At 37.8% G+C, this 12754-nt stretch overlaps 2 protein-coding genes and 1 pseudogene across 3 annotated transcripts; 2 read left to right on the top strand and 1 right to left on the bottom strand.

Annotated features, from left to right (window-relative positions):
- Positions 1-4999: 4999 nt before the first annotated feature.
- LOC149113955 (acid sphingomyelinase-like phosphodiesterase 3b) lies at positions 5000-6729 on the top strand. The gene is made up of 2 exons (XM_089286598.1): positions 5000-5178; positions 5433-6729. Exons 1-2 carry the CDS (start codon positions 5139-5141, stop codon positions 5720-5722), a joined length of 330 nt encoding a protein of 109 aa, XP_089142724.1. The 5' UTR covers positions 5000-5138; the 3' UTR covers positions 5723-6729.
- An 871-nt stretch (positions 6730-7600) lies between these two features.
- Positions 7601-8759, top strand: LOC149113954 (uncharacterized; annotated as a pseudogene).
- Positions 8760-9051: 292 nt separating this feature from the next.
- Positions 9052-12361, bottom strand: LOC149113953 (uncharacterized). 2 transcript variants are annotated; one of them, XR_016206370.1, is made up of 3 exons: positions 10043-12361; positions 9819-9943; positions 9052-9637 (listed from the first exon to the last, which is right to left on the bottom strand). XR_016206370.1 is itself a non-coding variant. In XM_089286597.1 (3 exons), exons 1-2 carry the CDS (start codon positions 10116-10118, stop codon positions 9840-9842), a joined length of 180 nt encoding a protein of 59 aa, XP_089142723.1. In that variant the 5' UTR covers positions 10119-12342; the 3' UTR covers positions 9052-9637; positions 9819-9839. The 2 variants fall into 2 exon arrangements, 1 of the variants encoding a protein (XP_089142723.1); XM_089286597.1 differs by having other exon boundaries at positions 10043-12342.
- Between the last annotated feature and the right edge of the window lie 393 nt (positions 12362-12754).

The raw sequence follows: 12754 nt of genomic DNA, 5'->3' as shown, positions 1-12754 counted from the left end.
GCGGAGAAAGATATGAAGATATGATTGATCATCGCAGTTATACACACAACTTAAGCAGTGGTGAAATTAAAGCCTAAAAAAAATTCAGGCCTGAACGGGATTCGAACCCATAACCCCTGCGATACCGGTGCAGTGCTTTACCAAGTGGCCAATCAAGCCAACTGGGAGCTGTTCACATTGTCAGTTCGTAATATACCCGTAGATGATGAAGAATAAATTAAGAAAGAAAAAAGTAGACATCAATATTTATTACTTTTTTTGGCAGTGATAAATATGTATATATATATATCCAGCAGGTGATATGCTTCTGATATATCTTATCAGATGTTTTGGTGTGTAGTATCGCTGTATATTTTTACGAGTTGTGCTGTATTTTGACGTGCCCGTAGGGCGCGTCAAAATACAAACAACGAGTAAAAATATAAAGCGATACTCCACACCAAAAGATCTAATAAGAGATTTATTGTCCAACTGCTGTAGTCAATAAATGTATTAATGAAAGAGAGAGGGTGTGACAGTTTTGCGTGCGCGCGCCGACCTGTAAGGCAAACAGGTTTTCTACTATACAGATAACTGTACAATATCGCTGTATATTTGTACTGTTATTTGGGCGGTATTCGCTGCAGTTGGTAATAATTATTATTGCTTTTTTTTAATGACTCGGCTCGCTGATGTCATGCACCTGATTAAGCCTAGTTCACACTGACAACATAACGACATAAACGTAACGATATAAGAAGGACGTTTTTCCATTATGTTAGTAGCGTGAACATCCTCACGTAATTTACAAAACAGCAAGAACATAACAACAAAATATAAAAAAACTGATCTTTTCCCTATGTCTTTCTGTTGATGTTTGCATTACCGACATAAGCGATTATGTCGTTATGTCATTATGTCGGTGTGTTGCTATGTCGCTAGTGTGAACCTGGCCTCACTCATCAGTCGTGGAAGTCAGCTTAATGGAACCCAGCTTAACTTATTCCAGGCCTGAAGGTTGCTAATTGTTCGAAATGCCTGAAGAGTTAGGATTAGAGGTGCCTCCTGAAGATTCTAAAAACAATCGGAAAAAGAAACGAACGGCTGCGTTTTTCTTGGTGATAGTCCTGGCAATTATTTGTGTCGTTCTATTGTTGTTTACAATTTTAACGTTTGCTCTTCGCATCCACTGTCCTCACTGCGACTCGGAAAATGAGCAGCGAAGGCCTGCACCTGTAGAAATCACAACAGAGGATAACCTTGTCCACTTTATTCACGTTTCCGATATCAACCTGGACTTGGACTACAACAGCTCAATTTCAAGCGGTGATTCGTGCCGTTTTAATGCAGCGATCATAGAAGCCGCGTCCGATGCACCTTTTGGCCGGACTGGTTGTGACACTCCGGAGTTGTTACTCAACAGCAGTTTAGAAGCAATGAGGAACGTAAGCAAAGAACAAAAGCTGGAGTTTGTTTTGATCTCAGGCAAGTCTCGAATGATTTATTATTGTATTCTTGCCTTAGCTAATATAATATAATTATCTGACAAAAGGGACAACGAGAGGGCTCACATACATTTTTTCACATAATTTTTCTTGTCCATAAATATTTCTAAGAAAGAGTAGGATTTCAATGCTTAGATTAGGATGCATGTACGTATCATCCTCATATAATTGCCAAAGAATATCCTCAAGAGGACGATGATGTTTTTTTTTTTTTCTGAATATTTATTGCTAAAACAAAATTTGGCTTGATACGGCTATTGAATTTTTGTGAATAATAATCATAATTCCATTTCTTCGCTGTTCATCGTCAATGGATACCCCGTGTTTCGTGCTTAGTTACCAGTCTTCCAACTTAAACGAGTCCTTTCTGTGATAAGTATAACTCTCGGCAGCAGAACATCTCCTTGGCATTACTTGGTTGTTATCCTAGTGTGGTACTCTTGTATGAATGCGCGAAAATATTTAACAGTCAGAATTCTAAAATAAAAAATGGACGTTGTCGATTATTTTAAACAAGTCTCAGTTTTGGTGGCCCTCTTTGTTTCTTTTCAGCTACTTTTTAATTGTTGTTATTCTATTGATGGGATAAGCAAGGCTTGTTGAAAGCGTTTCAATATGAAAATAATCGAAAATAGAAAATATGGTAAACAGCGTTTCGACATTGTTTAGTAAAGATGTCTTTGTCAAGCTTCGAAATGCGAAGGTCAGGGTTTCTGCTCAAATAACTATGTTTGAAAAAGTAGCATCAATATAGGTTAACAAGCGAAAATAATTAAAAGAGAAGAAAAAGTGACAAAAAAATACCAATTATTAATAAACAAGCTAACAAAAAAAATAGCTCCAGCTGGTATAAATTCAAATGATTAGTCTTTGGCGAAAACGTCTCCGCTAATCGAGTCTGACTTAGTAATAAGGACGTTCACGCTTAAATGTAAATGTTCTTATATTCACATTTTTGTTTTAACTTTTACTGTAGATAGATAATCACTAACGTTTGACAGAAACGCAAAAAATTAGGGGCTCACCGTATTTGTTTTGGAGGTAAAGCGTTTTGAGGATTGTACTCGGGTTACTAGATGTTTGGTCATGTAACGCGAAACAAAGAATGGAAATCTCTAGATAAGGTTGGATGTGTTTACTTCAACAAAACTATTCCTCTTTAGCAACATTTTTCCAACAAAGAATGGAAATCTCTAGACAAGGTTGGATGTGTTTACTTCAACAAAAATATTCCTCTTTAGCAACATTTTTCCAACTGATATCATTGTTCCACTTGAACCTAGCTCTACAGAAGGATGAACGATAGTTGTACGTCATAAACACCCGAATTAGTATCACCAGGATATATAATTTAGGGTCCTTAAAGTAGATGTTTATTGTTGTACTTATTTAAATTTAAGTTGTTGTCTTTAAAAAGCCTCTTAGGGGAAAGTTAATAAAGTATGTATGGAAGTATGTATGTATATAACCAGAGGTTCTCCTATGCCATGTGTTTAATATATCAAACACGACAGACAGTGTTTCATCGAGATATCCAAACACCGAGAAGAGAGTTGAAAATACGTGCAGCGGAGTATTTTCCTTGACGAAATTCGAGGAGTTTAGATAGCCGATGAAACTGTCTCAGGTGTTTGATATGTCTTCTCAATAGAAACAAAAACTAAGGAGTAAAACGGAGCAGTAAAATCGTCAAAATCTATGCTAATTGAGACCGGGTATCCAAACCTCCTTCACGGTTGTGATTTTCTTTGTTTTTCTTCCTTTCTTTTCTAATTTGATTATTATTTTACTCTTGAAGGAGACTCAGCTCCACACGTAATAATCCCTAATAAAGAGCGCATTCTACAAGGAATTGCTGTGACCGCTAACAACACGCGTGCAGTTTTTCACGACGTCCCCATATTTCCTGTTCTTGGTTTACATGACTTCCTGGTGCCATTTACCTTGCCGAACTCCAGTGATTGGTATGAGACCATTTTAAACTACTGGACACCGTTGGTTGTTTGCGATGGCTGTCCAGTAGATGCTAACAAACCAACAACTATGGCCGTGCTGAGGAAAACGTTCTTAGAGGGTGGTTACTACAATGCAAGCATTGCTGGTATATTGCTGTTTTTAGTTCTACTAACTTCTTTAAAAATCGGTTTTCCAAATATGACGATTCAAGCAAAACCATCAAACGTTTTAACTTTACCTAAAGTTCTATCTGGCAAAAATGATACGCAGTTTCGTTGCGCGCAGAATATGTATCCATGGCAACCACTTGACTTTTACGTACAACTTTCATTTCTTGATGACGAGGGACTCTTGCTGTAAAGGTTGCATTTCCAGATTTTTGTACTTTCCTTTTACTAGTTTTGATAACTGCCACAAAATATTGTCGAAATGACGTTAACCAATGAAATTTAATTCGTAGATGGGCAAATGGTTTTAATCGTCTTAAATACCTTGTATTGGCACCAGAGAAGCAACCACAAAGATCCGAAAGTTAACCTAACCGCGATAGGGCAGTTTTCTTGGCTAGAAAATCAACTCAACTCTGCAAAAGAACATGGCAAGAGGGTGCTTATAACAAGTCACAGTCCTCCAGGGTGAGTGAGTGAATCGTCAATAATTATTATGGGAATGGTTACATGAAGTATAAGTTAAAAAAGTTGCAGTCTCGAACTGTCGCATATGGATTATAATTTAACGCTTCGGGAAACTGATTACATTATTCCCCATATACTACTCTCAAGTTTCGACAAGTTACTCCAGCACTATAGTGCAGTGAGAGCACTTCTAACCAAGAAGTTCTTATTCCTTAGAAAAAATGAAAAGACAACGAATGTGCGGATCACCTTGATTGTTCTTTGTTTCATCTCCATAATATTTGCGCTGGCAAGACAATGTCGAGAGAATGGTCTGAACTAGTGAGGGAGATGTCGAACCAACCGTGTATAACTGAATCAGAGAACGATGTCTTTCAGCTCGAACTGCGCGGATTGACAACCTCGCCAACAAGCTGATGTATCCAAGTAAACGATTACAACTTGTTATCACATTCAATCAAAACGTACTGTGGCTACAGTTTCGTTTCCGGTTCATTTATATCCGGTTAAATGACATCACGTGACATTTTTCCTAGGTAATCACACGTGTTTCGATTTTCGTTTTGCGTATTGCAGTTTTGTAGTTTGGTAGTTATTAGTCCAAACAGTTCTTTAACGTGCCCCTTTGTACGTTGGAAAGGTTAGTTCCTGTTTTTGTACTTTTTTGAACGTTGGCGACGGCAGTGTCTGTGGTTGTTCGTTGTGGATCTTGTCAGATTAAATCAGCTGACGGCAGCTATACGTACTCTGACTCAGGCTGGGGAACTTTTTCGCCAGTCTAACGCTTATCTGTTCGTCCATTCGCTGGATAGTCTAAGATAAATAATTAAAACTTCCTGGACAAGAGAACGAATGGATCCGAAAGAAAAAACAAAGTACCGAATGAAGGAATACACTTGCATACTTTTCTCTCTTCCTTTTTTTAGATTACACTCAAATTGTCTTTTCTTTTAACCCAGGTTTTAACGCCTGACTTTGTAAACGTTCTAGTCTCAGGTTACGCTTAACGCTTGATTTTTAGAATGGACATTGATGAAAACGAGCCTTACTTACGAAACGGTATATGGACCTGGTTGTCGGGAAATACCACACCACTGTAGCCGGTAAGATTCTATATCTTTATGATTTAAAGGAAATTTGATCATGTGGCAATTTGCGAGCTTTGTGGAACCAAATTAAACCAGTAACATGGATAACAAGACACGTTATGATTTGACCAAAACTCTCGTGGCATTTAAGCTTCGAAAAGTTCCCGTGGCAATTTAACAGCTCAGACGGCATGAACAGTCAATATATTTGGCTTTTTTATAACTATATATCTGTAACGATGAGTTGAATTAATTCATTTTGATTGTAGGTCAATTGTTTGGTTACATGCACAAAGATGATTTCAGACTTCAGCTGCTTGATTCCAACAGAGACTCCTCAAATATGAAAAAGTCCTTTGCTTTGCTCGCTCCTTCTCTTAGCCCAGACTGCAAGAGCAACCCAGCATTCCGAATGATGTCATTGGATAAAGAAGCTCTTTCTATTGTTGATTATATTCAGTTCTACATGGACTTGGACCCAGGTATGAAATTGGCAATTATCACAAGAACTATGGTTACCGGTCATTTTACGGGACTTGTCTCAGAGATCAATAGATAAACTGAAGATGTATGCAATCACACCTAAAGCATGCCTTCATAAGTTTTTTTTTTTTTTTGTAATTTTTGTAATAAAAAATTCTTTTTTAGTATTTTCCATTCGCACGTGGCAGATGGATTACACCTTCAGCAAGAAATATCTGTCCATCAGCAAGTTTCTTGATGGCGACAGAATCGACGGACTGAACAAAGCGTTGTTAAGCAACCGAGCTGATGTGTTCTGGAAGGCGTATGCATTCTCAAGACAAGTTAACTACTGGCCTGATTACTATCCTAGAGCCGTCCTGTACTGTGCCATGCGATACGTTTTCAAACAAGATTATGACGCGTGTCTTTTAAAATTTCATTTTAAAAGCGGTGCTTAATTTGATTATCATGCATGGTCGAGGTTTGTTTTGATTATAACATCGGAGCTGGAGTAATGTGACAGATCAAATCTAAGGAGCTTCAAAATCGTCTATCAAACAAACTAAATCTCGTAAGCTCTAACTGTATCCATTCATACAAAGAATGACGAAATATTTTCATCGACCACCCGTGTGTCAAGTGAAGTGGCAAACCATGTACTCACTAAACACTCGGGGTATGCACTTGCATTTGACAGATGTATAGCGCAAAAACTGGCCTCAAAATTGTTTTCGACAGTTAAAATAATTTGGCTAAGACAAGCAAGGGGTCACTGTTTCGCCATTTACTATGCATTGCGGGGACCTGCAAAATTTAACCCAAGCAAAAGAGTGGTTAGCCTATAGCCCTACCAGCTCCTCCTTCCTCCGCGGTTCTTTATAATCGAGTGCAAATTACTGTCTGAAAGTTGCAGCTCGTAATAATACGACAATTATTGCACGTGCAAAAGACATTGCTGTGAAAGGATAGGTCGAACTTTACTTATTGTAAGTTTCCTGCTCAACTATGTTTTGACAATAGATAATGGAAATAAGTAATTACGTAAGTAATATATTATTTTAATGTCAATAATAGGGGGGGCCTGAATATCAGGCGTAAACGAAGGAGAGGGGAAGAGGGATGAGAAGGGAGAGGGGTGGAATGGGGGCGGGGGGGAAGGAAGAGACGAGAGAGGGAGAGTGATAATGGATAGATAGGGGGATAGGAGAGAAGAGGAACGCCTACCATAATAATAACCCACTTTTGTCCATTTCCTCCCACTTCTTCTTCTTCTTCTTCTTCCTGGCGTTTTTCGCCTCCCCTACCCCTTCCCCGTTTACGCCTACAACGCAGGTTATATGGGGAGTGCTCTCTCGAGCCAGAGGTTCATGTTAAATGTGCTTGGCAATAATAGTCGTATACTAAGAAAATCTAAGGAGTTAAGAGTAAGTTGAATAACAATTTAATTACAAGATTGTGAATAAATCAGCCACACAAACTAGGTTTAAAAAGTTCATGCTAGACATCTTTGTGTGGGATTATGCTGGAAAGTACTCTAAACCGTCAAAAGTGTTAAGCGTGGCTGGTCTTGTCCGCTTGTCCAGGCTATATGGGTCACACTTGACCGACCTCTAGGAGAGAGAATGTATAATACGCTCATGGCACTGGTTACTAGTAATTTCGTTCGGGTCTGAGTGTGCAGTTTGCGGGGCGTATCCTCCGCTGTGTACGTTTGTTCCGTTTCCAGTAAATTCTTTTCTGCTTTTTGTAGCGAGTTCTTGCAGCTTCCAAGGTAAGTTGTTTTGTAGTGCTGGTTCCGTTGTCCCGTTTATTGTAAGCTTAGATTTCTTCTCTGACTTCCCTCGAGAAGCGATGTCGATTTCTGTAGCGTTAAATAAATTGCCCTGTTTATTTCAGCTTCGATTCAGCTTGTCTACCATGTCATTTAGGTGTTCCTGAGTGAATTTCCTTGCCAGAACAGGAGTTGTTTGGCTCACCCAAGCCGACCTCTCGCGAACTGATAACTAGAATTTAATTCTTTATGACAGGAACATCGCTTTGACAAAGCAAAATTTCCCACGTACTTTTGTAGCTGGCTGGTTTATGCAATTCACGACTTTTCGATATCTAAGTTCAGATCACATAGCCAGAAATTCCGAACCAAAGTGGGTGGTGCTTACTTCTGTTATGCTCCAGTATACATGTCAGCCTGTCAATAAAGCTAGCGTGTGATTGGCCCGTCTGTTAAAGCCGAAGCTGTAGTCAAACCAAAATGGCGTCGCGCGATAGACCGTCTAGAGGCTACTTCTCGGTCTTAAATTCGATTTCATCCGCGAACGCCGACTTTGGCCAGCCAAAACTAACCAAGTACAGAAGATCGTCGTATTGGGAAGTTGAAAGGCTCGTCGAAAGACGAGAATGAAATGGAACGGTAAGAGTTTGGTTGTAGTGCCCGTTTTCGCACGTGCTCGCTTGGTTGATATTAACTGAATTGAGTGTTTACCCGAAATCAGCACAAGCCTTTCTTGCCTTTCATTTAATTAGGTAGAATATTTGGTGCAATGGAAAGGCTACTCGCCCTACGAAGCCTCGTGGGAGCCAGAGGAGGGTATCTTACCTCGATGTGTGGAGCTCTTCAACAGGCCAAGCCCCCGGACGTGGCAATTGTTCAAGAAAATGTTTCTTTTTTTAGGGTGGCCGTCGAACGGCACTTGAAGTCGCGGTCACGTTTGCCTGTAAGGTTGTTTTTTCGGGGGGATGTTTTTCGTTTCTTGTTTACTGGTAAGGGAGTGACGAGGGAGGGATGGACATTTTTTGAGAAAGAAGATTTCAATGCTGTTTATTTTCCTCTTGGGTGGGATTCCTGGGTGGACTCTCATGGTCAAGAAATAAAGGTTTTTTACCCTATGAGGGTTAAAACGTTCATTTCTTGGTCCCCAAAGAAGTATGAAATGGGTATGGGTGGGATTCCTGCTTTGTTACCAAGAGCATATCAGGAGAATATTTCTTTTAATTTTACTAAAGTAGCTCTAAATGATTGAATCATGAACGGCTACTTTAGCAAAATTAAAAATGATAATTGAACTGAGCGGAGTGCAATTTGGTCTGTAATCATACACGTGATTTAAAATATAAAAAAATATTCTCCTGATATGCTCTTTTCATATCAAATAAAAAATTATATGACTTTTGCATGCAGGGCTATTTAAGTCTAAGTGAATGGAAAATATTTTCAGATAGATATGCCAAGTTTAAGTGGTCAGTAAGTACATTCACCTTCAAGTGTGCATTCTTTAATTTTTTTACATTTGCATTCAATGTTGAAATGTCCACTTACTGAGGTAGGTGAAAGGCATGCATACAAAGATAAATGTTCACGCACAAAGCAATGTACCTTTAACAGATTTGAATGTAGACTTACAAAGATTTATGTACACAGCCAACAAAGTTAAAATTTACAGAGTTTAATGGCCACTAATAAAGATGTATGCACAATAACAATGTTACAATTTACAGAGTTGAATGTACACTTACAAAAATGTATGTACACTTAAAAAGTTTATGTGCCTTTTTAATACAGAGTTGAATGAACACTTGTAACAAAGTTGTACATGCTAATATTAAAGTATGTTATTTCTTTCTCTTTTGTTGAGGTTTTCGTTGTTTTTCTTTAGAGTTTTCTGCTTTTTTAGATACATTTTTTTCAGTTGGGGAGACTGCTGATGGAGTCATATTCTTTAAGTAGCCGATTCCCCTCTTTGTTCCCCTTTTTGTTTTGATAAGTTCATCCCAGTATTCCTGGGCCCTTTTTGTGTATTTGCGATGCTGTCCCTCTCTGTGCTTCAGAGCTTCCAATCTATACTCAGTGCGTAGCACCTCAGCTGGATCATCATTGTGGTTGCTCTTCCTCTGTATTAGAAATACATAAAGTTTCAAGTCGTAATGGATTGTTTTGTACCTGTGCTCGAAATAGTTCTGTAGAGAATGGCTCCCATGAAGAAACGTATTTGAAGTACAGATCTGCAAAGTCCTAAAGACAGAACATCGAGACAAGAAAATATTCAGATAAGTAAAAACAGCTAATTGCCCAACTTGTCTCTAAATTGGGATGTAATAATTGATAGGGATGAACTGATTACTTGGACTGTGATGTTATCTCAATTGATTACTTTATGAACAGATAAATTGTGTAGAATTTAAACTGTACCTACCTTCCATAATTGAATGACTATTTAGCATGTGGTCTTCTTATTTGCTTGTAAAAATACATCTTTGAATGACTCCTCCAAAGTCTGGCGGCTCTCGCTGCCATTTACAACAGCAACAGTGTGATTTCCTGAAAAAGAAGGTTATAAATTAAAGATATTTATTAAATTGACACCTATTCAAAACAATAATTAATAACCAGTTGCATATGTTTGTGTAGTTAACTAACCTTTTGATGACAAAATATCATCCACCTTCTGAAGGATGGTGAAACTCAGAAGTATGAAATTAGTCATCCTGCTCATACGTGCTCCATCACCACTTAATTTAACTTTTACTGTTTCTCCATCCTTTAATGTTCCTTTGCTTATCTGTAATTAAATTGAACATCTTTCAGTTCCAAGAACTATTTTTATTTGCCTGTCTGATTGATTAAAAGCTCACAATGCAGTTGTTATGTTAATACATATTTCACATTACATGAAATTATCAGACCTTACAACTGCATCAACAAGGATGACATGATACACAACTTACATTTCCAAAAAAAAAAAAAAAGAAAACTTAAGATATATATATATATATCTTAAGTTAAGTTATATTTTAATTTATTTTGCACGCTATAGCTACTGAATGAATAGTATAATCTCCAGCCATTAAGTAGTTTATTTTTGTGATCAGTTTTGCTGTTACACTTTAATTTTGTTTTTCTGTTATTTACAAATAAATGTTGGGTCCCTCACTAGACTCTTGCTCAATTCCATAGGGAACCAATGTTATTCGTTGTTATCAATTAAGGCAGGAAATGAGCACGAGTTTTCTCATCCTCTTCTTGGATTACTGCTCTAGGATAAAGTAAATGTTTCAACCATAAGATTTTCTATTAATGGGTTTATTTATGTGTGTCAATAGCTGGATGGCATTAACACTTGATGAAGCTAGTCCAGTAATGAGTATTTACCATGTCTCTCACTTTGTCAGTGAGCAACTCTTTGAAGGAATACTGAGCTCCAGGTGCCAAACCAGGCGTCGTAGAAATTTTAACTTGCTCAGTTAGATCAGATCGACATTGTTTTATTAAAATAGGATTTAACAGGAAAATCATCAACAGCCATTGACAGCTCATGAACAAATTCATCCCCAACTCCAAATTTATCCATTAAAAAGAGTATGCTCTCCACTGTGTTTTTGTCATCGGGATGAAGTTTTTCATATTTTGATTTTGGGGATGCCACACTACCGTGTTCTTGCTGCAGATTGCTGTAGTTGAGAAGTCTATAGAAAAGCTATCAGTGCTGTTAGGGTCTTTAAGTTTCAAAAGCTGTAAATCCAGGGCAAATATTTAAACAAAACTAAGTGTCTTCTGTGTTCGAGTCTTTAGTTCTTTTAATTTTCTGTTTTTTGCTTGTTTGGTTTTGAGGTCTGGAATTCCAGCTCCTCTGTGACTCCCCAAGCTTTCATTCTGTAATCTGTCAATGTAGTTAGTCAGTTGTTGATTTTCATTGTTCAGTTCTCTTGTTCTTTCCTTTTCTTTAGCATAATCTTTTTCAATCTCTGAAAGCATTTCTTCAACTAGTTTCTCCTTTTCTTCCTCAAGATTTTCATATTTTGGTCTCCAGTTACAGATTTCTTCTTCTGCTCTTTCAAGTTTTGACTGAATGGAACGCAGATCTACTTCCCACTTCTCTACCGAGATCACTTCACTTCTCAAAATAGCCAGCCTACACAATGTTTCCTCATGCTCTTTTCTGTTTTTACAATTTCCTTTTCTGTTCAGGGTCTTATTTGTGATTGAAGCAACAGAACTGCGATTTGAAAGTCGGCGCTCAATTCGATCACTCTCTCGACTGATCTTAAATGCTTGTCCAGGAATGATTCCATTTAACATGTCAATGTATGCAATACCTGGTGTTTCATTTTCAATTTGTGTCACTGTATCAGTGAGGCATTCTTAATTGACAGCCAGAACACAACTTCATTACCACCTTCACGTTGTTTTGTCACATATTTTAACTGTGCTTCTGGTGGATTGCAGATAGATACGAGGGGATCACAGACCGGGTAGCAATCAGACATTTTTTCCTTCTTGTTTTGATTTTTTCTTCTTTTTTTTTGCGTGAAAACAAAACAAAAATTCTCAAATTCCCTCCAAAAAAAGCCTGTGCCACCAAGCCTCTAGCCTCGTAATCACCCCCTGTAGTTGCCAGCCTTTTATCTGTCGTTGAGTAGTTGGTATCAAAATGGCAATCATTTTTGCACAGCATTTAATGCGAAGAAGAGAGGCAATCAAGACTGTTTTTTTGCGTGCGATCGAAGCAAGATTAGTGTTCATGGATGCATTTATATTTGCTGAAAGAAGGCTAAAAAAGCCGCAATATTTTCAGGCTATACAAAGTCTTTATTGCCGTAAATGTTGAATGACATCTTTGAACTTAAAAAATTTGATTGGGATGGATCAATACCAGTAGAGGATTTCGGCTGAGTCAAGATGTGGAAAGTGACATTTATACAGGTAGGCGCCATTTTGTGTGTTCTAAAGGGCATTTCTTCAAAATGAAACGCTGCAATTAATAACCAAGAAAACTGCAATGAGTGTTTGATTTATCAAAACAAAGTACTTCTGCAATGAAAGTATTGATGAGTATCATTAAAACTGGCGTTGGGATGGCAGGGATATGTCCATAATACAAATTTTAGAAACTGGTTTTATATAAATCTCCATACTGATCCTTCTATTCTTTTGCAAGTTTAAAATACCGTTAAAATTCTAAGTGTTGTGGTCTATTGCGCACGCGCGGTTTGGAATTTCTGGCTATGTTCAAAATCAAAAGATTTTTTTTCATAAACCGTAACCGCCTACAACTTCCAGGTCTGATTGAATCACGTATTGATATAAAAAACACAAAGGTTCATTATCGTTTCCATTCATTATCAGTGACCT

This window comes from Orbicella faveolata, unplaced genomic scaffold (genome assembly GCF_042242905.1).
Source record: "Orbicella faveolata isolate gen_17 unplaced genomic scaffold, um_ofav_v1 contig_14, whole genome shotgun sequence".
Lineage (NCBI taxonomy): Eukaryota > Metazoa > Cnidaria > Anthozoa > Scleractinia > Merulinidae > Orbicella > Orbicella faveolata.
Note: the sequence above shows the minus strand (reverse complement) of the source record. Positions and strands in the feature narration are given on the sequence as shown.

Coding starts and splice junctions, on each gene's coding strand:
- LOC149113955 (XM_089286598.1), top strand. CDS start 5,139: ATGGACCTGGTTGTCGGGAAATACCACACCACTGTAGCCG. Junction 5,179..5,432: donor ATACCACACCACTGTAGCCG/GTAAGATTCTAT, acceptor TTTTGATTGTAG/GTCAATTGTTTGGTTACATG.
- LOC149113953 (XM_089286597.1), bottom strand. CDS start 10,118: ATGAGCAGGATGACTAATTTCATACTTCTGAGTTTCACCATCCTTCAG. Junction 9,944..10,042: donor TGATATTTTGTCATCAAAAG/GTTAGTTAACTA, acceptor CTTCTTTTTCAG/GAAATCACACTGTTGCTGTT.